This window comes from Symphalangus syndactylus, chromosome 13 (genome assembly GCF_028878055.3).
Source record: "Symphalangus syndactylus isolate Jambi chromosome 13, NHGRI_mSymSyn1-v2.1_pri, whole genome shotgun sequence".
NCBI classification, from domain to species: Eukaryota; Metazoa; Chordata; class Mammalia; order Primates; family Hylobatidae; genus Symphalangus; species Symphalangus syndactylus.
Window position 1 is genome coordinate 106,209,351 of NC_072435.2, and position 24,630 is coordinate 106,233,980.

General features: G+C 44.9%; 2 protein-coding genes across 34 annotated transcripts in view; one reads left to right on the plus strand and one right to left on the minus strand.

Moving 5' to 3' along the window:
• Positions 1 to 24,630, plus strand: part of TCTN1 (tectonic family member 1) — a 44,500-nt gene that overhangs the window by 17,045 nt on the left and 2,825 nt on the right. For 2 of the 29 annotated variants that reach the window (XM_055235777.2, XM_063614458.1), the window contains exons 5-15: positions 2,895 to 2,982; positions 5,072 to 5,181; positions 6,883 to 6,903; positions 10,778 to 10,912; positions 11,417 to 11,542; positions 11,935 to 12,020; positions 12,643 to 12,783; positions 15,580 to 15,742; positions 17,800 to 17,940; positions 18,356 to 18,500; positions 19,623 to 19,706. In XM_055235777.2, the coding sequence (XP_055091752.1) occupies positions 2,895 to 2,982; positions 5,072 to 5,181; positions 6,883 to 6,903; positions 10,778 to 10,912; positions 11,417 to 11,542; positions 11,935 to 12,020; positions 12,643 to 12,783; positions 15,580 to 15,742; positions 17,800 to 17,940; positions 18,356 to 18,499 (1,155 nt within the window). In that variant the 3' untranslated portion in view covers position 18,500; positions 19,623 to 19,706. Of the gene's footprint in view, positions 1 to 2,894; positions 2,983 to 5,071; positions 5,182 to 6,882; positions 6,904 to 10,762; positions 10,913 to 11,416; positions 11,543 to 11,934; positions 12,021 to 12,642; positions 12,784 to 15,579; positions 15,757 to 17,799; positions 17,941 to 18,355; positions 18,501 to 19,622; positions 19,707 to 20,066; positions 20,250 to 21,780; positions 22,654 to 24,630 lie in introns of those variants that run through there. The other 27 variants (XM_055235778.2, XM_063614459.1, XM_063614464.1 and 24 more) reach the window with 24 other exon arrangements.
• The window catches only part of HVCN1 (hydrogen voltage gated channel 1), a 39,890-nt gene continuing 34,636 nt past the window's right edge, over positions 19,377 to 24,630 (minus strand). For all 5 annotated transcript variants that reach the window (XM_055235790.2, XM_055235793.2, XM_063614522.1 and 2 more), the window contains 3 exons: positions 21,803 to 22,034; positions 20,746 to 20,858; positions 19,377 to 20,054 (listed from right to left, as the gene is read on the minus strand). In XM_055235790.2, the coding sequence (XP_055091765.1) occupies positions 19,989 to 20,054; positions 20,746 to 20,858; positions 21,803 to 22,034 (411 nt within the window). In that variant the 3' untranslated portion in view covers positions 19,377 to 19,988. The remainder of the gene's footprint in view (positions 20,055 to 20,745; positions 20,859 to 21,802; positions 22,035 to 24,630) is intronic.

The window sequence follows — 24,630 nt, forward strand, 5'->3', positions numbered from 1 at the left end:
GCAAATCAAAACCACAATCAGATACCATCTCACGCCAGTTAGAATGATGATTATTAAAAAGTCAGGAAACAACAGGTTCTGGAGAGGATGTGGAGAAATAGGAACGCTTTTACACTGTTGGGTGGGAGTGTAAATTATTTCAACCATTGTGGAAGACAGTGTGGCAATTCCTCAAGGATCTAGAACCTGAAATACCATTTGACCCAGCAATTCCATTACTGAGTGTATACCCAAAGGATTATAAATCATTCTATAAAGACACATGCACGCGTATGTTTATTGTAGCACTATTCACGATAGCAAAGACTTGGAACCAACCCAAATGTCCATCAATGATAGACTGGATGAAGAAAATGTGGCACATATACAACATGGAATACTAAGCAGCCATAAAAAAGGATGAGTTCATGTCCTTTGCAGGGACATGGATGAAGCTGGAAACCATCATTCTCAGCAAACTAACACAGGAACAGAAAACCAAACATCGCATGTTCTCACTCATGAGTGGGAGTTGAACAATGAGAACACATGGACACAGGGAGGGGAACATCACACACAGGGGCCTGTCAGGGGGTGTTGGGCTAGGGGAGGGGATAGCATTAGGAGACACACCTAATGTAGGTGATGGGTTGATGAGTGCAGTAAACCACCATGGCACATGTATACCTATGTAACAAACCTGTACGTTCTGCACCCGTTATCCCAGAACTTATAAAAATAAAACAATATTTGAATGCTGAATAGAGGATTTAAGGTTGTTTATTCTTTGATAAACTTGTAATTTGTCTCTTCAGAGTTCTTTGTTCTCCTGAACCTTAAAAGATGTAGCAAAATGCTTGAGGCATGTTGCTGAGATCATGGAGTAGATTGGTTGGTTGCCTGGTCATCTTCTCAAAATTGTATTTAGTTTTACAGATTGTGGAAGATGTGTGCTGTTTTATGTCTGTTCAGTAGTACACCTTTAAATGCGACACATATTAACTGAATGAACCTTCTTTTGGAAGCATCTTTTTAAAAGCAGAGTATAAAAGCAAAATGTACTAGTTCTAAAAGTTCAAAGTATAGAGGCATATAAGTAAAAGTTGAAAGATCCCTGTATCCATTAAAATTCATACTGCAAATCACTTTGAAAAGATTGGTGTGTATTCTTCCTGATTTTTAAATGTCTATTATAATGTATATATGGTGTTGTATAGAAGTGGGATTTATAGGTATCCACATTGTTCTAGAAAATTCCTTTTTCAGTGATAAATCATGTGCATCTTCCCATGTCAATATAAAATTTACCATTGAGCATTTTCCATGTGCCAGGCACTGTGAAGAGCTTTTCAGGCATTACTTCATGCACCCCCATGGGAGGGATGCACCATTGTCTCCATTTACCTGATGAGAAAAACTTAGGCACAGGAAAGTAACTTGTCAGAACTAGTGATAGAGCTGCGTTGTTGTCTTGTGTTTTTTTTTGAGACGGAGTCTTGCTCTGTCGCCCAGGCTGGAGTGCAGTGGCGTGATCTTGGCTCACTGCAACCTCCGCCTCTCAGGTTCAAGCGATTCTCCCACCTCAGCCTCCCAAGTAGCTGGGATTGCAGGCACCTGCCATCATGATCATCTAATTTTTGTATTTTTGTAGAGACAGGGTTTCACCATGTTGGCCAGGCTGGTCTTAAACTCCTGACCTCAGGTGATCTGCTTGCCTCGGCCTCCCAAAGTGCTGGGATTACGGATGTGAGCCACCGCACCCAGCCTAGAGCTGCAGTTTACAAAATATTCTTGGCTGGGCACAGTGGCTCACGCCTATAATCCCAGCACTGTGGGAGGCCAAGGCGGGCAAATCACTTGAGGTCAGGAGTTCCACACCAGCCTGGACAATATAGTGAAACCCCATGTCTACTAAAAATACAAAAATTAGCTGGGCGTGGTGGTGCGTGCCTGTAGTTCCAGCTACTTGGAAGGCTGAGGCATGAGGAATACTTGAACCCAGGAAGCAGAGGTTGCAGTGAGCTGAGATCATGTCACTGCACTCCAGCCTGGGCAACAGAGCAAGACTCCATCTCAAAAACAAACAAACAAACAAACCCAAAATATTCTTTTCTGTGTATGTATCTGAGCTGTTCCACTCTTAACAGACCTGTTTCCAGTTTTTGCTGTTATCCACAATGAACAGTCTCATATATACATACATTTTTGTACACTTCACTGATTAAATCCTTAGGATACATTCCTATAAATGAGTTAGTTTGGTAAAAATGAATGGAAAATTTAAATATTGATACCAGATTGCCCTCCAGAAAAATTGCAGTGCTTTACACTCCCAACTCCAGTGAGTGGAAGGAGTTGTGTCCCATACTCCTGCTGGCACTAAAGCATTTGGATAAACTTTCAAGTTTGAGAAAATTGGCTATAAGCCTAATAGCTATTAATCTGGGTTTTGAAGATTGGAAAATAATTTTGTGGGGTTTGGTTTTGGGAAAGAAGGCATTCTTTCATAAAATTGATTCATAAAAAATTGATTTTTATGATTTTAATGTATACTGTATATGTTATTTAAATAATTAATGCTAGCGAAAAATAATTATCTCACCCCTGTGTCCGGCCACCTACTTTCTGTCTGCAGAGGCAGACTGTTATGCCATTGTCTCATGTACCCTTCCAGAGAAATTCCATGACTAAGAAGCCTGCAAATACAGTAACATGCACATACAGAAACACACATCCTTTTAAAAATGGCGACACAACTAGATGTGAGCTTCTTGAGGGCAAGGACCACATCTGTTTTTTGCTCATCACTGTGTCCCTGATGCCTGCAGTGCTGCTTGGCACATTGTGGGTGCCCAGTAAGTGTTGAATGAATACCTTAATTACACCATAATGACTGTTGGTTGTTGTGTTTGCAGTATGGGGTTCCTCTGCAGACTTCGGATTCGTTTCTGAGATTTCCTTCGTCCCTGACATCATCTCTGTGCACTGATAATAACCCTGCAGGTAAGAAAGTGGCCATTCTTCTTTCCTTAGACATTTGCTGTTATTATTAGGTTGGTGGAAAAGTAGTTGCGGTTTTTGCCATTAAAAGTAATGACCAAAATCGCAATTATTTTTGCACCAACTTAATACTTTACATTTGTAGTAGTCATAATTAAACAGGCCTCGTAACTAAAAACAGAATCTTCAGGTTAAAAGAGGCCTCAAAGGTCATGTAGTTCAATTTCCCACCCAGGGCCAGTCTTTTCTACCACATGCAGTCACTGCTTGAGCACTTGTAGTGATGGGGAACTGACTACCTGAAAACAGCTCACTCAATTGTTTAACACTTCCAGTTGTTGGAAAGTTCTAAAGCATATCAACAGCTAACCATTATTAAGCACTTAGTGTGTTCTGGGTATTGTGTTAAGTGCTTGCATGTGTTTTCCCTTAAATCCTCTCTGTAATCCCTTGAGGCCAGATTAGTGTCTCCATTTTTTAGAGCAGGAAACAGAGATGTGCAGTTTCTTGTTCAGGCTCACTCAGGCGGTGGTGGAGAGGGGATGGACCCCATGCAGTTGGCCTGCAGCCTGTGCTCCCCTATGCTCCTCTCCATTCAGGAGCCTCCAAGAGTTTGCAGAATGGCCCCCTAGGCAGTGGAAGGCAGCAGGCTTGGCTCTCCCATCCCCAAGGGGCCTCACTATGAAGAAGCTAAGTAATGGATGATAGGAAAATGTATTCTGCTGAAAAGACAATCTTGCACACACAAAGAACAGTGTAAATTAAAACCAAACCAAAGGCTAGGTGCGGCGGCTAATGCCTGTAATCCCAGCACTTTGGGAGGCTGAGGTGGGCAGATTGCTTGAAATTAGGAGTTTGAGCCTGGGCAACATAGCGAAACCCTGTATTTATAAAAAATACAAAAATTAGACATAGTGGTGCACATCTGTAGTTCCAGCTACTCAGGAGGCTGAGGTAGGAGGATTGCTTGACCCAGGAGGTGGAGGTTGCAGTGAGCTGAAATCGCACCGCTGCACTCCATCCTGGGTGACAGAACAAGACTTTGTCTCAAATAAAAAAAAAAGAAAACAAAACCAAAAACAACTCCCCCTCCCCCGCAACAAAACCTAAAAACCAAACTGAGATACCATTTTCCCCTGTCAGATTGGCAAAACTAAAAAAAACTGAAGCTGTGGGGAAATAGGCACTCCACCTACATAGCTGGTAAGACTGTAAATTGGTACAACCTTGGTGAAGGGCAACTTAGCAATTTGTATCCAGATTACAAATGAATGTGCTCTTCAACCCAGCTGTTCTACTTCCAGGAGTTGATCCTACAGAAATGCTGGCCAACATGCAAAATAATAGATTGCAGCATTGTTGGTGATAGCAAAGATGGAGACAACTTAAGTGTTCATTAATAGGGAACTAGTATAATAATTATGCCACATCTATAATATAATACTAATTATCCCCAAGAAAGGAGGAGCTGCTTCATGTAAAGACAGGCCAATCTCCAAGATATATTGTTCAGTGAACAAAATGAGGGGCAGAATAGTGTATATATTGTACATTTGTTTCCAAAAGGGGAAAGAAATAATAATAAAAATATGTGTATGTTTTTTACACACATATTTGCTTTTATTTCCATAGAATATTTCTAGAAAGATACACAAGAAGCCTCATGCCAGTTGCCTCTGGAGAAGGGGACTGGTGGTAGCTGGGGGGCAGGACAAGAATTGGAGGGGGATTTACTCATTATCTTTTTGTACTTTTTGAATTTTGAATCTCATGAATGTATTACCTTTTTGAAAAATAATTTAAAACATTGTAGGCCAGGTGCACTGGTTCACACCTGTAATCCCAGCACTCTGGGAGGCCAAGGCGAGAGGATCACTTGAGGTCAGGAGTTTGAGATCAGTCTGGGCAACACTGTGAAACCTTGTGTCTACTAAAAAAAAAAACAAAACAAAACAACAACAAAATTGTATATCTGTGTTGTAACTTATTTTACAGTTTTACCTAGATTAAAATTTTTTAGTTGCCATTGGAAAATTGAAAAATTTCTTCTCTTTTTTATTTTTTTTTCCTTGGGAATGTTAATGATTTCCAGCGTTTCTGGTGAACCAGGCTGTTAAGTGCACCAGAAAAATAAATTTAGAACAGTGTGAAGAAATTGAAGCCCTCAGCATGGCTTTTTACAGCAGCCCGGAAATTCTGAGGGTAAGAATTATTTTGAAGTGGAACTTACTCATTAGGTATGTTTCTGTTCTTTCTGCGCTTTTAAAATATGACAAGTACAGAATAATTTCAGTACATGATTGATACTCGAGTTTAAATTTCTCCAGTACTTTTGTATCAGTGATTATTGAAATAATCCTTTAAATAATTTTTATTTTTATATAGTTAGCTCATATTTTGCTTTTTTTGATTTTTTTCTTTCATTCATTTTGATGGTAACCAATATCTGTCTCCTGAATAAAAACAAATCTTTACTAATAACTAAAAACTTTAGAAATCATAAAAACATCTTCATGTCTGTGACAGAAATAATCGTATTAGCCCCAAAAAGGGCTCTCTCTCAGAAACAGGCCAGAAAATAAGAGGAAATCCACTTTCTGGTTGGCAGATGACACAGGCAGTCAGGAAAGAACAGGAAATGGGAGAAGTGGGCACGATGATGAAGGGGCCCCTTCTCTCTGGTTGCAGTGATTGAACCCTAAACTGAAGAAATGAGTGAGGCCACTGGCCCACATGACAGATGAGATGGAGGGTGGCAAGGGAAGAAGACTTTTTTCAATGATTAAAAACCATATGATAGGCTGAGGCAGGAGGATCACTTGAGGCTAAGAGTTCAAGAACCAGCCTGGGCAACATAATGAGATCCTGTCCCTACAAAAAATAAAAAAAAACTTTTGTGGCATGGTTGTGCACACCTGTGGTCCCAGCTACTCGGGAGGCTAAGGCAGGAGGATCACTTGAGCATAAGAGGCTGAGGTTGCGGTGAGCTAAGGTTGCAGTGAGCTAAGGTTGCAGTGAGCTATGATCGCACTCCAGCCTGGGTGACAGAGTGAGACCTGGTCTCTAACAAAACAAAACAACCCCCCCCACCGCCAGAAACATACGATTATTGTCAAAGGGGTCCCCTTCCCAATTTCCTTTTTATGAGGGGTACAGGGGTAGGGTGGTTCATGGCACCATTATTTATCTGGACTTCAGTTTTTAGGATCAAATTTAACCTTTCCCTCTCCCCTCATTTTCTCTCTCCCTCTCTTGTGTAAGTCAGCCATCTAGGCTTGTGAATTCTTCTAGTTAGCTTGAGCTCACAGTTATCTTGAAGTAATTCCTTGGGAATCCAGGTACAGTTCTCTTTGAGCACAGGTCTCTACAAACAGGTCTATTTGTCTCTCTCACCACGTTTCCCAGTGGGCCCTTCAGAAAGAAAGCTGTGGCTCTACTAGGGAGGCAAGAGCTTGTCATTGAGGAGGCTTGGGCCAGAGGCAGGAAGACCAGTTAGGAGGCTGTGGAAATCGCCTGGGCAAGCATTGGTGACCTTCCAGCAAGGACAGGTGCAGTGAGAGTGACCAGGAGTACAAGAACTGTGCTTCCCACAGTGCTTATGGCCGTGAGACCATGTGGAAGTATACAATAATGACCCTGGAGCATGGAGCCTTCCTGAGACTAGCTTGGTGAGCTTCCACCTGGAGGAAATGAAGATAGAAGGAAAATGCAGTGTGACCTCTTTGATTAGGACATAGATTCAAACACATGCAGATGGGAAGTCTTGATCAAGGAAATTCTGTTTTCTTCTTTGTGAAACCTTTAATAAGATGAATATACTCTTCAACTCAAGATCTGAAAAAGCAATGAAAATACTTCTTTTTGTTTATTTAACACAATTTTTTGTGGTTTCTTTTTATCTAGGTACCTGATTCAAGAACAAAGGTAAGAGTATTTATTTATTTATTTTTGTAATAGAAAGTAGGATAGTTTATAATACTGTCTTATTTCTGAGCCCTTTTAAATGAATACAGTTACAATTAGAAGGGGACCTTGTTGCCAAAAGCAAATACATTTGCCAAAAAGCAAGTAGAAGTGCAGTAGGGAAACTCCTTAGTGGGAGTCACACTTCTGGGCTTTCCAGCTGCCTCTGTTGTTGTGGTTTTGTATTCTTCCATGGTTCAGTGACACCACTGTTGTGACCAGTAGTGGGTGTGATTGACTTCTAGACATTAAGGCTGTCCCTTGCTCCCTTCTTGGTCTCTTGTTAAGAAAGCTGTCCAGCTCCCAGGATGCTGCCCGTCCCACTTTGGCCAGTGGGTGTCCATACCGTGTGGGAGGCGTGCCCCGTGGTGTACCTTCAGGGCTTTATTTGAGGGTGGGTTCTTTTCAAAGCCTTATCGCCCAGCCCAGGGTTCTACTTGGTTGTGGTCAGGATGCCAGGGTCTCTTCGTGGCTATGTCAGAAGGAATGTGGATCCCTCACCCCTTATTCTAGGGTTTGCACCCTAGGCCTGCCTGTGAACACAGTCCCCATGGAGGCCTGAGTTGGTGGCTTTGTCATAGTTTCCCACCCTGTGGAATTGGCTAGCCTAGGTTCAAACCTCAGCTTTGCCATTATTTTCTTGTCTGACTGACACCGTGGTCTCCCTTTGTTGAGTGGATGGTAAGCGTCTGTGCAGAGGTGTGACGCAAGGCCAAGTGGGAGAAGCACATGAGGTGCTGGTGTGGCATCTACGCATGGGATGCACTCGGGATGGGAATACACTGGCTGTGATTGACTTCACTGATGCTCTGCATACAAACGTGTTTGAGGGAGATGTTTGAAAGGAAATAGCCATGTGACTTTGGGTCTTATAGAACGGTGTGTGAGGCTGGATCCCGTCTTCTGTGAAGGGTGGGAAACCCTATTATGAGGAATGATGGATGTTACTTGTGTTTTCAAACTTGTTTTAGTTATAGAGACCCTTTCTTAAATGCAGTCTGAAGCGGAACCCTCCCTAGAGTGTAACACAGACTGAATGTGGAGCTGTGCTGGTTGGAGCAGGGATGGGACCTGAAGCCCTCCACCTGCCCAGTCTCCTTCTCTGTCCTCTTTGGTCCCAGTGAAGAACCCTAGGGCTCCCGGGAATGCAGTGTGAAAGTCATGCAATGGGCTAGGTCTCACCTCCCTCCAACCCCTAGAGGGTGCTTGGATATTACCACTCAAAACTGGAACCGTCTGTGGGGGCAGCAGCCCTATCAGCCTTGTTCATGATATGATATGTCCTCATTTCTAATGCAGCGTCCAGTATGTACTGGGCACTCAATGAGTTACGTATTTAGTGATGAATGACTAGGAAGGAGGTGGGTCCATTCAGGGTGGGAAGACCTATTATGAGGAATGTGATGGATGTTACTGGAAGGCTTGGAGCAGGTGCCGGGACTGTTCTAAGTGCTGTACATGTCCGACGTCTTTGAATCCTCTTGGCTGTCCTAGGAGGTAGGTTCAGTTACTGTCACTGTCTGGCAGATGAGTCACAGGAGATGAATGAGCTTGCCCACGGCTGCACAGCTGGGAAGTGGCAGAGCTGGGACAGGGATCTAGGTGGTCTGGCCCCAGGGACCTTATACTTTACCACCATACTGGGCCAGCTCTACTCTGTGAGCCCATGTGACAGGCTTCACACACTTTCCTTCTTTGCATCCTGTGGACACACAGGACATGGCAGACTGGGACTTCCAACTTAGGTCTGTGTGACACCAAAGGTTGTGCTCTAAAGGACAAGCATGTAAACTAATAGTAGGAATTTGTTAAAAATGTTCTTAAAAAGCAGATTTTAAGGTTAGAGGATCAGGAGTATAGAAATTGGTTCTAATCTCCCCACTAAGTGAAGACTGTTATGATTGCCTGGAATCATTGTCAGTATCTGTGGAGCCATCAGCGAAAGATTCCAGGGTAGCCCTGTAGTTTCATTGAGTATGCTGGAGTTCTTTACCAGTGTGTGGTTTGGGAATGGTATGTGGTGGAAGAGGAATCAAGGAAATCAGCACAGCCCTACTGTTTCCTTCTTGTGACAGTTGAGTGAGCTGTTGAGACGAGGGCAGCTCCTGCCATTGACACCAGGACTCTCCAAAGCTCATTGACACTGAGTCCTTTGGTTTTTGCCAATTCCATGCACACACCATGGAAGTGGCTCCAGCAGAGGCTGCTATGGCAGGCTATGCTCTTTCTTGGAACCCGGTGTCATTGCTGAATCAGGGGCTGCTATGCACAGAGTATGGAACCTGGGGTTGCCCTTGTGTTAAACAAGAGCTAATTGAATCACAGCCTAGGACCCCCTCCATGCTGAAACCCCTAGGTGCGGCATGTGATGCAGAGGGCCTCACACTGACTAGCATTGCCCTTCTGCCATTCTCGTCATGACAGCTCACGTCTTTGTTACTGAGTCATGTCACTTTCTTCTATGAGAGGTTTTGACTCACAGGTCTTCTCGGTCATGGGAGCAGACACTTAAGGACTGCTTATTTATCTCTAAAATAACTGCTTAAATACTTGGTCATTTTGAATTATAAACAGCATGGTGCATAATTGAGTGTAAGTTCAAAGTGGTATAAACAACTATTAATAGATACATGAGGCTCCTTCCTCAACAGTGGTTTCCAAGAATTGAAGTTTAGAGCAAATGACAGATTCATCCCATAGTACGAGGAGGCCCAGCTACCTTTAGAGGATGGCTTGATGCCTTGTTACTCTGCTGGTGGTGGCCATGAATGCAAAATGTCCTTTAATAGCACTGGGATAAACAAGGCTTCCCTGGTGCTGCTGAAAACGTTTGTCTGTGTCTGTTTTTTGTTGCTCATAATCCCACCACCCAGAGAAACCACTGTGTGTGTGTGTGTGTGTGTGTGTGTGTGTGTGCGTGTATGTGTGTGTGCGCATGCTTGCGCTTGTATGGAAGTTGTGTATAAATTGGGCCAAATGAATATTCAGGGGTGTGTGGGGGCTTAAGGATATGTATCCTGGGACTGCTTGTGAATGTGCACATGGAGTGTGCAGGAGTTGTGTTTTGGAGGTGAGGATATATATGTGCACTTGACAGTGTGATGGAGTTTTGTGTGTATTTGAGATATAATTCACATACCATAAAACTCACCATTTTAAAGTATACAATTCTGTGGTTTTTAGTATAGTCACAGGTCGTGCAACCATCACCACTAATTCCAGAACATTTCCATCACCCCAAAAAGGAGCCCTGTGTTAGCAGTCACTCCTCATTCTTCCCCAGCTCTGTCCCCCATCCCCTGGCAACCACCGATCTACTTTTCGTCTCCATGGGTTTGCCTATTTGGACATTCCGTATAAATGGAATTAGAACTGTGGCCTTTTGTGTCTGGCTTCTATGACTTAGCATGTTTCTAAGATTCATCTGTACTGTGGCATGTATTAGTACTATTTTTAGGGATGAGTCATATGCCTTTGTAAGGCTAGACTTTGTATTTATCCATTCATCAGTTGATGGACATTTAGGTGGTTTTTGGTTTTAGCTATTATGATAGTGCAGCTGTGCCAACATTTGTGTACAAGTTTTTGTGTAAACTTTATGTTTTCAGAGGTAACTACTTTTAAAGTTTTGGTTGTATCCTCTCAAGTATTTTCTTTGTGAATGTATATATGTTTATTACTTTTGCAAATGTGGATCATAGTATACACATTGTTGTGTAGCATGCTTCCCCCTACTTGGCCATATATCAGGGGAGGTTTCTTTCCAGTTGGTTTTTATTTTAGCCCATCCTCCCTGGGTAGAGCGTCTTCAACACTCCAGGTCTTCACTCTGCAGGTCCCTATCACTGTTCAGTCCATCGTCATTCAGTCTCTAAATAAAACACTCACCCGACGGGAAGACACTAATGTGCTGCAGCCGGCTCTCGTCAACGCTGGACACTTTAGCCATTGCATGAATGTTGTTCTTGAGGTAGGTGCCAAATTTGGCTTTGAGAGCTTGTCTGTGGCAGATTTAAGCCTCCTGTTGCACTGGGGTAACTGGACGCCCTCCGAGGATGCTCTGCTCAGCCTATGGTGTGGCTTTTCTTGGCTCAGCTGCCTGCTTATCTTCCTGCTGTCTCATCAAAGGACACCTCTTGTCTCCACAAACTTGGCGACTTGCCGGAATACATCAAAATATTTTTGTTGTTGCTGTTTTTGTTTTAACACGTTTCCTCTGCAGAGATAGGCTTATTACATTCTGCTTGGACCAGCTTATGTGGAACTTCTGTAATTGGGCAGAGTGGCTCAGATGACCCTGTCTGCTAGGGGTGGTGCTGAGGGAACACCTCTCATAATCCAACTGGACAGCAGAGCAAGGCTTCAACACATGGAGAAACGGGAAAGATTTGCTATCTATGGGTGTTTTCAGTTATTCATACAGCTTCTGAAATGTAATGGAACAGGTATATTTAGAGTATCATTTTGTTTTTAGGTAAAGTACAGCCTCACATACACAGATGCAGGTGAAGTCACCAAAGCTGATCTCTCATTCCTTCTGGGGACAGTTAGCAGCGTAGTGGTCCCACTGCAGCAAAAGTTTGAAATTCATTTTCTTCAGGTAAGGTTGATCAATTTGGCATAAGTATTTAATTGCCAAGTTAAAAAGAAATAATGACTTCTCAGTGGATAAAACTGAATTTCTAAGTATTGCATCCAAGCCTTTGTAGTGAACAGAGGGCTTTGTGTAGCCTGTGCATTTGTAATGAAACCAAGCATTCTCCTTGTATCTTTTTTCGTTTTAGGAAAAGATTCCCTTCCACATTAGCTTGTTCTTTTACAGTATGATGTACTCCTACACCTGGCAGATGTATTTATAGTTCTGAGTAGGGAGGGAGAAATTCTTTTATTGGTTGGTAATTCCAGATTTTATTATGAAAGAAGCATTTTTCTCCCTGCCATTTCCTTATTAAAATGAGAATTATTTGGGGGCATTTCTGCATTGTCTTTCAGGAAAATACCAAGCCAGTCCCTCTCAGTGGAAACCCTGGTTATGTCGTGGGGCTCCCATTAGCTGCTGGATTCCAGCCTCATAAGGGATATCCTTTTTGGTTCTGTAGAGGGTGGATTTATTCCTCTCTCCATGTGCGTGGGCTGCACTGCTCTTTATCGCTGAGGCTCCCCTGGGTTGCTTGTGGGAAGGAGAGAGCAGTCCAGGCCGAGCTTCCTGCAGGCGGCTCTGGTGGGCGGCCAGTCTGGCTACACAGCAGGTGGGCTGGGGGGAGACTGGCAGTTGGGGGTGAGACACCACGTCCTGGGAAAATATCAGTGTTTTTTTTTTTTTTAATCTCCTTTTTTTTTTCAGCCTGCCATTAAGCCACAAAATATGTCAGTGTTTTACAACGAAAATCTTAAGAGAGAAAAGTCGACATTTAAACGTTTTTAATTTCACATTTAAACAGACACTCCTAAACAGATTAAGTGATTTTGAATATTTAGAATTTCGAAGGGCCAGTTTCTGAGAATTCTTCTTCTGAGAATCCATTTATTAAGGAAAATAGAACTGTTTTTTTGCCTGCTCCTGGGAAATAGCTGTCAAAATCCCAGAGGCCCAGAAAAAGTGTATTTGGGTCTCCCTCATGTCACACAAGTGACACTGTCTTCTTACCTGAGAACCAGGTGCTCTAGCACTAGGCAGTTGTCCCTTAACTGTCTGTGAATGTCTGGGATTATTCAGACCACAAATAGATACGGACAGCTTACTATTCTTCATAGCACAACTGAGCAAGACTGCTTAGCACTAGAGGGGGTCCGGACCCCAGTATTATTTGGTTACACTATGCAATCTGGCTGTAAACTAAGGTAAAAGAATCACTTGTTTCTATTTGAACTTGTGCTGATCAGAAAACAAAGCATTCTCACTTTTCCCCATTTTAATCAAATCTCTGCATCAGCTGATGAGCTCACCTGAAAGCCACATATAGTATATCATCATGCATGAATAGTAGCAAAACTGTTACAATCATTTTTGTTATTAAATACGGCAAAGCAAAAATTTCAAGGCTTTGTATGTTTCTTTTTTTAAGAGATGGGGTCTCGCGCTGTCTCCTAGGCTGGAGTACAGTGGCGCCATTATAGCTCACTGCAGCCCTGACCTCCTGGGCTCAAGGAATCCCGCCTCAGTCTCCCAAGTAGTTGGGACTACAGGCATGCACCACCACACCAGGCCTTTTTTTTTTTTTTTTTTGAGACGAAGTCTTGCTCTGTCACCCAGTCTGGAGTGCAGTGGTATAATTTCAACTCACTGCAACCTCTACCTCTGGGTTCAAGCAATTCTCCTGCCTCAGCCTCCTGAGTAGCTGGGACTACAGGCATGTGCCAACATGCCCAGCTAAATTTTGTATTTTTAGTAGAGACAGGGTTTTACCATGGTGGCCAGGCTGGTCTCAAACTCCTGACCTCAGGTGATCTGCCTGCCTTGGCCTCCCAAGGTGCTGGGATTACAGGTGTGAGCCACCATGCCTGGCCTAATATTTTTGAATTTTTTTTTTTGTAGAGACAGAGTCTCACTATGTTGCCCAGGCTGATGTTGAATTCCTGGGCTCAAGCGATCTCCCATCTCAGCCTCCTAAAGTTCTGGGATTACAGATGTGAGCCACTGTGCCTGGCCCGTATGTTTCATTTTTAAGGTTGTTTAGCATTTGAGTTCACAGCAAAAATATTTCCCCTGAGAATATTTCCTATGTTTCTCAATTTTAATATACACAGCACATCAAAACCAGTGAGAAGAAGCCTGAATATGATCTGTTTTTATCTTATCAAATATGTACATAATGTAAAATACCAAACAGCTCTGCATGGCTTGTTATAAAAATAGTTCTTACCCTCATTTGCCCCACCTTGGAGGCAACCACTTTCAACTCTTGTAGCTGTTTTTTTCAAATTCTACCCCCAAATCTTGAAATAACCTGCATATAATGCTACTTCTTGATTTTTTTGGTTTTATGAATTTTTTATTGAGTTTCCATTAAGGAAGACAAAGGTTTGGCTCTTTCCCCTTCATCCCCTACCTCATGACCCACATACTTCCCGCATCTTCCCAGGGTCATTGGATCATTATTTTGGTTAGACCAATATTTACCATTTACTTATTTTTTGAGACAGGGTCTCCCCCTGTTGCCTAGGCTGGAGTGCAGTGGCGTGATCAGGCTCACTGCAGCCTCGGCCTACAGGCTCAAGCAATCCTCCTGCTTCAGCCTCCTAATAGCTGGGACCACATGTGGGTGCCATCACACCTGGCTAATTTTTAAAATTTTAGTAGAGACAGGGTCTCCCTTTGTTTCCCAGGCTGGTCTCGAACTCCTGGGCTCAAGTGCTCCTCTTGCTTCAGCCTCCCAACATGTTGGGATTACAGGTGTGAGCCACCACATCCAGCCACCATTTACATTATTAGTTCTGATCCATTTAGACCAGCATTTCTCAAAGGGAGAGGGTTCCATGGAATACATTTCCACAAGACATCAGTAGGGGTAGGTCTATGGTCCAATACGTTTGGGAAACACCAAATTAAAGTTAAAACAATGGTTCCTTCCTGTATTACTCATCAGAGCCTTTAATAGGCAAATGTGCCTCAGGAGGGACATGGGGATGTGGAGGTTCAATGCTTCCCCAACTTTGGCCATGAAACCCTTCTTTTTTTTTTTTTTTTTTTTTTGAGACGGAGTCTTGCTCTGTCGCCCAGGCTGGAGTGCAGTGGCGCAATCTTGGCTCACTGCAAGCTCCGCCTCCCGGGTTCACACTATTCTCCTGCCTCAGCCTCTCCGAGTAGCTGGGACTACAGGCGCCAGCCACCACGCCCGGCTAATTTTTTTGTATTTTTAGTAGAGAGGGGGTTTCACCATGAAACCCTTCTTGTACAGATCTTCAGTGGAACACAGTTTGGGAAACATTGTTTTAGACTCATCATCTCGCAGGTCAAGATTTTGCAAAGTTAGAGACTCTTTAGCTTCTGTCAGATAATCCCTCTTTTGGAGAGCGAGAAGATAATGAAACTGGGAAGGAATGAAACTGCTAGTGGGGCTGGGAGCGGTGGCTCACGCCTGTAATCCCAGCACTTTGGGAGGCCGATGTGGGCAGATCACCTGAGGTCGGGAGTTTGAGACCAGCCTGGCCAACATGGTGAAACCCTGTCTCTACTAAAAATACAAAAAAATTAGCCAGGCATGGTGGTGGGCGCCTGTAGTCCCAGCTACTCAGGAGGCTGAGGCAGGAGAATCACTTGAACCTGGGAGGCAGTGGTTGCAGTGAGCCAAGATTGCCTCATTGTACTCCAGGCTGGGCAACAGAGCAAACTCTATCTCAAAACAAAACAAAACAAAAAACCAAAAATCAAAAATTAAAAAACAAAAAACTGCTGGTGGGCTGGGTGTGGCGGCTCACTCCTGTAGTCCCAGCACTCTGGGAGGATTGCATGAGCCCAGGAGTTTGAGGCTGCAGGGAGCTATGATGGTGCCACTGCACTGCAGCTTGGGCATCAGAGTGAGACCTTATTTCAAAAATAAATAAGGGAAGGAAAGGAAGAAGAAAATAAAGAAAAACTGCTGGTGGATGAACAACCACTCAAGCCTCATTCAGTTGACTTCTTTTTCCTTTACCAAGACTGACTGGAGCTCTCCCGTGTCAGCTCGTAGCACAGAAGGTGAAGAGCCTGCTGTGGGGCCAGGGCTTCCCAGATTACGTGGCCCCTTTTGGAAATTCCCAGGCCCAGGACATGCTGGACTGGGTGCCCATCCACTTCTTCACCCAGTCATTCAACAGGAAGGTAAAGGGGAGAAGGTACAGGTTCCATGCTAGCGGTCTTTCTCTTCCAGGTGGTGTGATGAAGGCAGCCGGGGAAGCCAGCTGTTAAGGAGGCAGGATGGCCATGAGTGGGAGCGCCGGCTGAATCTTGAATACTGATTTTTGCCCCTTGTTAGCAATGTTGCCTCTGGCCAGCAGTTTTATGGCTTTGAGCCTCTGTTTTCATCTGTGAAATGGGAACGCTAGTCATAGTGAGTGAATGGCCTCATGGGGCATTGAGAGGGTTAAGTGAGGTAACATGTGGCCCTAGGCATGGTGCCTAGTGGTCCATAAATGGGAACCACTGTGATCCTCATCCTGTTGCTACCATCATTGTGATTGTTGGTGTCCCCCGAGCCCTCTCCAGGCATCTCATGACACGATAGATGAATGTTGAGTCTTGTATCAAAAGACTGAGACTTCCTTCCATGCATGTGGCTGTCCCACCCATTGTCCCCTGGTCTACACAGGCAGCCCACACCTGAGAGTTTTCACTGCCACAGTTCCTCACAGAGTTGAATGGAAGTTGACAATCCTACAGATAGGTTCCCGGTCACATGTGATGCTTCTGCCCACCTTTTTCTTTTGTCTTAGCAGTCAGTGTGTGGGCCGGCCCTGGCCCAGAGGCGTGCTCTCCATCTTAGCCTGTAATTGCCCAGCTTGTTCTTGTCACGCTTTCTTCAGACCTCTCATTATCCTCTCCGAATATTCCTAGCATGGGCATAACGGGGGTGAGGACTGCTCATTTCTCTGATCCACGCTCCCACCGAGGCCAGCAGAGACCCGGGATTACTCAGTCCCTGCCGTTCCACTGCAAAGTCTTGGCTCAACTCTCCCACCAGAACCAGGCACATTGCTTCTGGCTTCTTGGCCATGGGTGAAGACATGCAGTTATTACTCCTCTTCAGAAGGGAAGACACGAGTTGGGAGGAGAGGCAGCAGTGCGCACATGGCACCGTCAGGGTCTGTGCTGATCCTGGGTGCTCAGAGGGCCTGCAGCAGCGGGTTTTGTACCAACTCTGCCGGCAACCCAGGTAGAGGCAGGCACGAGCACCTGCTAAACTCAGTTTCCACCAGCTGCATGCTGCATTGTCTCCTAAGAACAGGATATTTGAGAGGATTGTTCAGCCTGTGCGGTTTTTAAAGGCAGTTTCAAGCTAAGGAATTCCATCAGTGCTTTTTTCGCAGCCACCAAATTTAGCAGGCCTGTGAGGTTTTCATATCCTGAAGAGATGTATTTTAAAGCTTTTTTTTAATGAAAAAATGTCAGACATACACAGAAGTAGAATAGTACCATGGAGTCCCCACGTACCCAGCCTGCAGCTTCAACAGTTACCACATTTGCCAACTGGAGAGACTGCCAAGGCAGGAAAAAGCCATGGAAGGCCCACGACCCCTTTTTTCCTTGGGTCAGAGGCCTTAGAGTCGGCTGCCAAAGCAGCCAACCAAAGGGGCAGCTCAGCTCCTTCATGGCACCAGCAGTGTTCCTGATGCAGATGAAGAGTTGATGTCTTTGACAATATACGGACACTGCCTGGATACCCAGATGCCACATCTTAATTGCCAATTGATGAAATTAGATAAGTGAGAAGAAAGCACTTAAATTTCCCCTCAGAGCATTTTAACATGACATGCAATCAGGTTTTATTTGTCTGCTAATAATTATTTCTCCCCCTCCATCCCTCCTACCAGTTTCTTTCCTGAAGTCTGTGAGGCAGGTATAAACAGGTAGATGAAGTTAGAGCAGTTATGGCCCTAAAGGGTCCACAGTTGGGTATCGGCACTACCGCAGTTTCAGGTGATGTCGGCCTTTTTAGAAATAGGAGGAGATGGAAAAATTACGCTTCAGCTGTTAAAAATATTTTTGGGGCATTTACTTTAAAACATGTACCTTCTCTAAGCTGTTTTTATCTGAACTTGTAGAGTCTATTCATTTTCTTGTTCAGAACATTTTGTAATATGTGAAACTTTTATAATTAAAATTCTGAACTGCAGATTAAGTCTGACTTGCAGTTGTGTAAGATTCTAATAGATTAACAGCATTTTGTTTTGCAGGATTCCTGCCAGCTCCCAGGGGCTTTGGTTATAGAAGTGAAGTGGACTAAATATGGATCCCTACTGAATCCACAGGCCAAAATAGTCAATGTAACTGCAAATCTAATTTCATCCTCCTTTCCTGAGGTAGGCCTAACCTAGTTTAAAGCCATAGGTTAAGACAGAAGTCCAGACACAACTCAAGTGTGGTAGGTGACAGGTATTACTTTGTGAAAAAGATTATAATTTAAACGATGGGGGTTCATAAAATATTTCAGCAGTCATTCTTTTACTTAGAAACACTGACGATGGTTCTGTTTATATTAGCATTCTGGTTTAGATTGGATCTTTAAAATTCTCATGAAAATTATGATATTCATGTGTTAATCAGACACCCTGGTAAAATTGTTTCTCTCATCCAAGTTAATAGACAATTAGTGCTCCAGGACCTATCAGATTCATGAACTGACAGTAGTTGAGTGAGGAAGAGAATGAAAAGTGTCTCACTGTCATTCTGGGAGCACACTGGAGGGTGGGCCTTGCATCTCTCTGTTTGTTACAGGCCAACTCAGGAAATGAAAGGACGATTCTTATTTCCACTACGGTTACATTTGTGGATGTGTCTGCACCTGCAGAGGCAGGCTTCAGAGCTCCGCCAGCCATCAATGCCAGGCTGCCCTTTAACTTCTTCTTCCCGTTTGTTTGACGTAAGTGAGGAAACTACGCCTCTCCTCTGAGGTCATCCCCTTTGGAAAGTGTGCACGTGGGGCTAGAAGTCCCTAGGGGACACTGCATTTTATACTTTTTGAGGGTCTCGCTTTGTCGCCCAGGCTGGAGTGCAGTGATGTGATCATGGCTCACTGCAGCCTTGACCTCCTGGGCTCAAGCGATCCTCCCACCACAGCCTCCTAATAGCTGGGACTACAGGTGCACACCACAACACCTGGCTAATTTTAATACATTTTGTAGAGATGGGGTCTTGCTGTGTTGACCAGGCTGGTCTCAAACTCCTGGGCTCAGGTGCTCCTCCTGCCTCGGCCTCTGAAAGTGCTGAGATTACAGGTGTGAGCCACTATGCCTGGCCTTATTATACTTCTAACCTTTGAGATTGCCTCCAGACCAGCACACTGCCCTTCTCCACTCCCTTCCTGCCTTTTTTCCTTTTGGAAATGTTATTCTGTCTGACTTTTGAATGGGGAATATGCTTAACACATAGGTCATAGACAGAACCCAAAAAGTCTTTGGGGAGATGGTAAAGAAAATGAACAGGACTTGAAGCAGCAGAGGCACAGGAGATTTGGCCAGTTCATTCATCCCCTGCTTTGAGTTATTTTAAAAATACTCAGTTCAGGTTTTTTCCTTTTTGGGTCCGGTTGAAATGAGTACAAGAAATAGCAAAATATTAGATAAAATCATGCGAGAAGAGTACACAGCCTTACAAGGGGATCTTCCCCCAAATACCATGTTAATTATAGTGGAGTCTTGGGTCTAATTGCCATTTCTACACCAGGCACTGTAGCTAGCTTGCTCTCCGACTGGCAGGCTGGTATGGGTGCCACAGAGGAAAGAATACAGTAGGAGGGTCCAGGGGAAAGAGAGGTTTATTTTATACAGTAATTGTACAGTAATTGAGGAAAAATGTTGTCAGGTGGCAGAACGCAATGGAGCCACCTAGAAGCTGGCTGATGCAGCTGGGGCACACAGAGGAGGGGCCTGGGTACCCCTTTTGGGGAAACCGAGACAAGGGAAGCTATTTAGAACAGCTTGAAAATAAGAGCCTTTTCTAGAATGGGGTGGCAGCTAAAGTAGCTTCTTTTTCTTTCTTTCAGAATGCTCAGATGCATCAGTTCCTTAATATACATGTGAAATTTGAAAACTGTACATTCGGTGAGATTAAATTTTATATACAACTAGCAATTGTCCAGCTTTGTTGCTCATTTTCAAGCAAGGCTAAAGTGTTCAACATGAGAAAATGTGATACATTTGATACAGTGCGGGGTGGGAATGGATGGGCAGCTCTTGGTGGTACTGGACTTCCACAAGGCTGTGTCCACCCAGAATCCATGCTGGCAGGAGGGAGGCAGAGGCATCAAACCAAACCTCTCACCAGGCGGCCCAGGAGGGGCAGCTGTTCCTCTTGTGACAGCACAGGCCCATGAGGCAGTGTCTTCTCTTTGAGGGGAGCTGGTCCGAGTCTAGTTCACTTCCCCAACAAGTCCATGCTGTCGCAATAGCTTGTTAAGTCTTTCAATTTCTTGTTCCTATTGCAAAAGCAGACAAACACTGGAATTTACTTTGAGCCTCGCCAGGAATGTGACAATCATTCAGTGAGCCCCAGGCACAGGACCACAGAGATGAATGAAAGCTACACTGTCTGTGGCATTCAGTCTGCTGAGAAGACTGCTAAAATCAGATAGGCTCCACTAAGCAGCAGTGACAGCAGTGAGAAGACAAAGGTAGGGGATGTGGCAGAGCCCTGGGATGTGGGGGTGGGCACAGCTTCAGGGAGGATGTGACTCCTGGGCTGGATCTGAAAGGACAAGGCAGGCTCAGCCCAGGGAAGGGCGCTCTAGGCACATGAGCAGCGCTGTGCTGCAAGCGGGTGCTGCAGCAGAGGCCAGCTTCCCAGATGTCTTTTTTTTTTTTTTTTTGAGACAGAGTTTTGCTCTTGTTGCTCAGGCTGGAGTGCAATGGCGCGATCTTGGCTCACCGCAACCTCCGCCTCCGAGGTTCAAGCGATTCTCCTGCCTCAGCCTCCTGAGTAGCTAGGATTGCAGGCATGTGCCACCACGCCCGGCTAATTTTTTATTTTTAGTAGAGACAGGGTTTCTCCATGTTGGTCAGGCTGGTCTTGAACTCTGGACCTCAGGTGATCCACCTGCCTTGGCCTCCCAAAGTGCTGGGATTACAGGCATGAGCCACCATGCCCGGTACCCAGATGTGTCGTCTTACCTTCTCAGAGCAGCTGAACTCAAGGTGTTGAATCTTGGCGGCCAATTGTACATTCATCTGTTTTAACCTTAAGAGTTGCCGTTCTGAACGTGTCTTAACCGAGATGATAATCCCTGAAATAAAATTGGGGGTCTCAGTGATACTGGTTTCTAACTTAACCACTCAGGAAAAAAATCTGTATTCTTACACCTGTATAGAGTTTGGAGGAGTGGTGACAGACACGCGAGACAGTCATCACTTTAGGGCATCAGAACTGGGAGGTCAGGGTTTCGTGTCTGAGTTACTTAGTACCCAGTTATGCAGTATCTCTCTTTAGCTGGCATGGCTGGGAAATCCTTAAAAATAATCACTGACAAGATGAGCATTAGGCTTCTTAACCTAGAACCTGTTCACAATCATATGGGTGCATAGCAGCGGTGTTCATAGATGCCACGAAAGCACAGGCTGGGAAATGCCCCCTTTCCCTATAACAGGCATCTTCCGTAGGAACTGAAAGGCTTTTTTTCTTTCCTTTGACAAGAGTCCAGTTTTTTTTTTTTTTGTTTTTTGTTTTTTTGAGAGGGGGTCTCGCTCTGTCACCCAGGCTGGGGTGCAGTGGCACAGTCTTGGCTTATTGCAGCCTCCAAATCCTGGGCTCAAGCGATCCTCCCACCTCAGCCTCCCTAGTGGCTGGGACTACATGTGTGCACCACCACACCCAACTGATGTTTGTATTTTTTTTTTTTTTGTAGAGATGGGGTTTCACCATGTTGCCCAGGTTGGTCTCAAACTCCTGGGCTCAAGTGATCCTCCTGCCTCAGCCTCCCAAAGTGCTGGGATTATAGGCATGACCACTGCACCCAACCTTTTTATTTGCTTGACGTAAACCTGCTCATAACCAGCTCCTAAAGGGCTGAAGAGGAAGAAGGGAGGAGAGGGAGGTGAAGGGGCAGAGGGGAGGCCTCCATAACAGGAGCCACTGTGAGCTCAGGCACCCAGAGTGACTGCGCAGCCAGGCCTCGGATGTATGCCTGAGCCCCCACTCTCCATCCACAGCCTGGGAGTGCAGGAGACCTACCATTGATGATCCGGGCCACCCGCCACAGCCGAAGCAGAATCAGCAGGCCCAGAGCCTCAAACTCGTGCTTCTGGAACAGGAGGACAAGATCGAGGACGAATGAGACCACCACCACGATGGCATCCAGGATCTCAAACTTGTGGTGAAAGAACTCCAGGCGGAAGACAAATAACTTAAAGATAATCTCCATCATAAAAAAGGCCAAGATGGTGATGCTCATGTAGTGGAATACCTGAAGGGGACAAGGAACCACAGTCAGGGGAGATTGGGCCTCTGGGAGGTCAAGCTGCCCTCGCATGCACCTGCCTCGTCACCAGCAAGATAATTCATCTGTTGGACAAATCCAGATGCTCAGTGCTGGAAACACAGCTGTGAACACCACAGATGAGGCACCTGCTCTCTAAAGGGCAATTAGGCAATGTCAGAATTAAAGCATCCTCTAGACCCTTTGGACCAGCAATTCCATGGCTAAGAACTTACCCTACAGCTGAGCTCCTGCGTGCACAGGGACTAAGGATATTTACTGCAGCACTGTTTGCAGAACAAATACTTTCTGCATTGTTTGTAAGACAACAGAAATGTCCATTAGACAAAAGTGTCCATTAGAAGTTACTCTTGAAATGAATGGTGGCACTTCCATATGGGGCCCTAAGGACACAGTTGTTAAAACGATTAAGCTGGGTGTGGTGGCTCGAGCCAATAGTCCCAGTTACTCAGGAGGTTAGGTGAGGCCTCCTGCCTAGAGCCCAGTTTGAGGCCAGTCTGGGCAACACAGCAAGACCCCATCTCTAAAATAACTGAATGAATGAATGGAGGCAGATCCATATGTTCCAATTAGAGTGATCACCAAGGTAGGTGGAAAGTGAAAAGGGTTCCGAGATCTTGATCTAGTCCTGGCTGGGCACAGTGGCTCACGCCTGTAATCCCAGCACTTTGGGAGGCCAAGGCAGGCAGATCTCCTGAGGTCCGGAGTTTGAGACCACCTTGGCCAACATGGTGAAAACCTGTCTCTACTAAGAAAATACAAAAAGTTAGCCAGGCGTGGTGGTACATGCCTGTAGTCCCAGCTATTTGGGAGGCTTAGGAGAATTGCTTGAACCCAGAGGAGAGGTTGCAGTGAGCCAAGATTGCACCACTGCACTCCAGCCTGGGTGACAAGTGAGACTCTGTCTCAAAAAATTAAAATATAAAATAAAATATAAAATAAAATAACCAGTCCTCACACCAAGATAACCATTTCCAGATCTGGGGCAGGGGAGGTACAATGTGGGCAAGGACGTCTTGTGCCAGAAAGCAAGGAAGTCTTCAAAGACATCACAGAGTCATGTCAACAGGACCCAGCAGTCAGCTTGAAGAGGCTCACAGTGACAACATTTGGGACAATCTGAACATTGAAAAGAATGACTGAGATTGATTGTAACACAGTGAATAAAAAAAATTCAGTGTGGCACATACACCCATGCACACATACACACATGTGGGAAAACAGGGAAGTGCTTTTTTATAGAAGAGTACCGACTACTAAATGTAGAAGGAAAGACAGAAAATCACCATTTTGCATTCCCTAGTGTAGTCACTGACTCAGGCAAGGATCACCAACAGATGCCAACTGGGGAAGAGGATATTTGCATGCTACCAAAGCAGTACTGGGCAGATCATTTACCACTGCAATGGGAAAAATGCCCCTGGCCAGTGGAGCAGTCCAGCATTTACTACCTAAATCAAGTGACCCAACTGAGTGGGACCCCTGGCGTGGTGTGCCTCCTGAAAATGCCACATCCAGAACATCGCCAGCCAATGAGGACTCCCTGCTGATCAAGCCCTGGACCTAACCGTGGTGTGCAGGAAATAAAGAAACAAGGCAGGAGACCTCAAAATCGTCAGACAAATCCAGAACATGGGACATTCTACTGGCTGGGCTCTTCCAAGAGTCATTGTCATGAAGGAAATAGAAAAGCAGGAGGATTTCTCTAGATTAAGAAAGCCCAGGAAGGCCGGGTGCAGTGGCTCACACCTGTAATCCCAGCACTTTGGGAGTTCAAGACCAGCCTGGGCAACACAAGGAAACCCTGTCTCTACAAAAAGTTTAAAAATTAGCTAGGTGTGGTGGTGCGTGTGTGTGGTTCTAGCTACTCAGGAGGCTGAGGTGGGAGGAAGGCTTGAGCCCATGAGATCAAGGCTACAGTGAGCTGTTAGGTGCTCCTGCACTCCAGCCTGGGTGACAGAGCAAGACTGTCTCAAGTAAAAAAAAATAAAAAATTCCAAGGAGACATAACCAAATAGAATATTGGAATTCTCTATCCTAGTTTGAAAAAAAGTGCCATTAAAGACATTCCTGGGCTGGGCACAGTGGCTCTTGCCTGTAATCCCAGCACTTTGGGAGGCCAAAGTGGGCAGATCACTTGAGGTCAGGAGTTCGATACCAGCCTGGCCAACATGGTGAACTCTCATCTCTACTAAAAATACAAAAATTAGCTGGGTGTGGTGGCGGGCACCTGTAATCCCAGTTACTCTGGAGCCGGAGGTAGGAGAATCGCTTGAACTCAGGAGGCGGACGTTGCAGTGAGATGAGATAGTGCTACTGCACTCCAGCCTGGGCGATAGAGACTGTCTCAAAAAAATAAAAAGAGACATTTGGGATGAGTGAATAAAAGTGGTTGTTAGGTGGGACTATTGATCTTATTTTAGGTCTGATGATGCTCTCATGGCTCCATGGGAGAAAAACCTTATTAGGCACGTTGAAGTATTTAGGAGTGAAGGGTTGTGATGTCAAATGGCCAGATGGAAACGTGTGTGCATCTGTGGGGATGTATAGTGACAACGCGAAC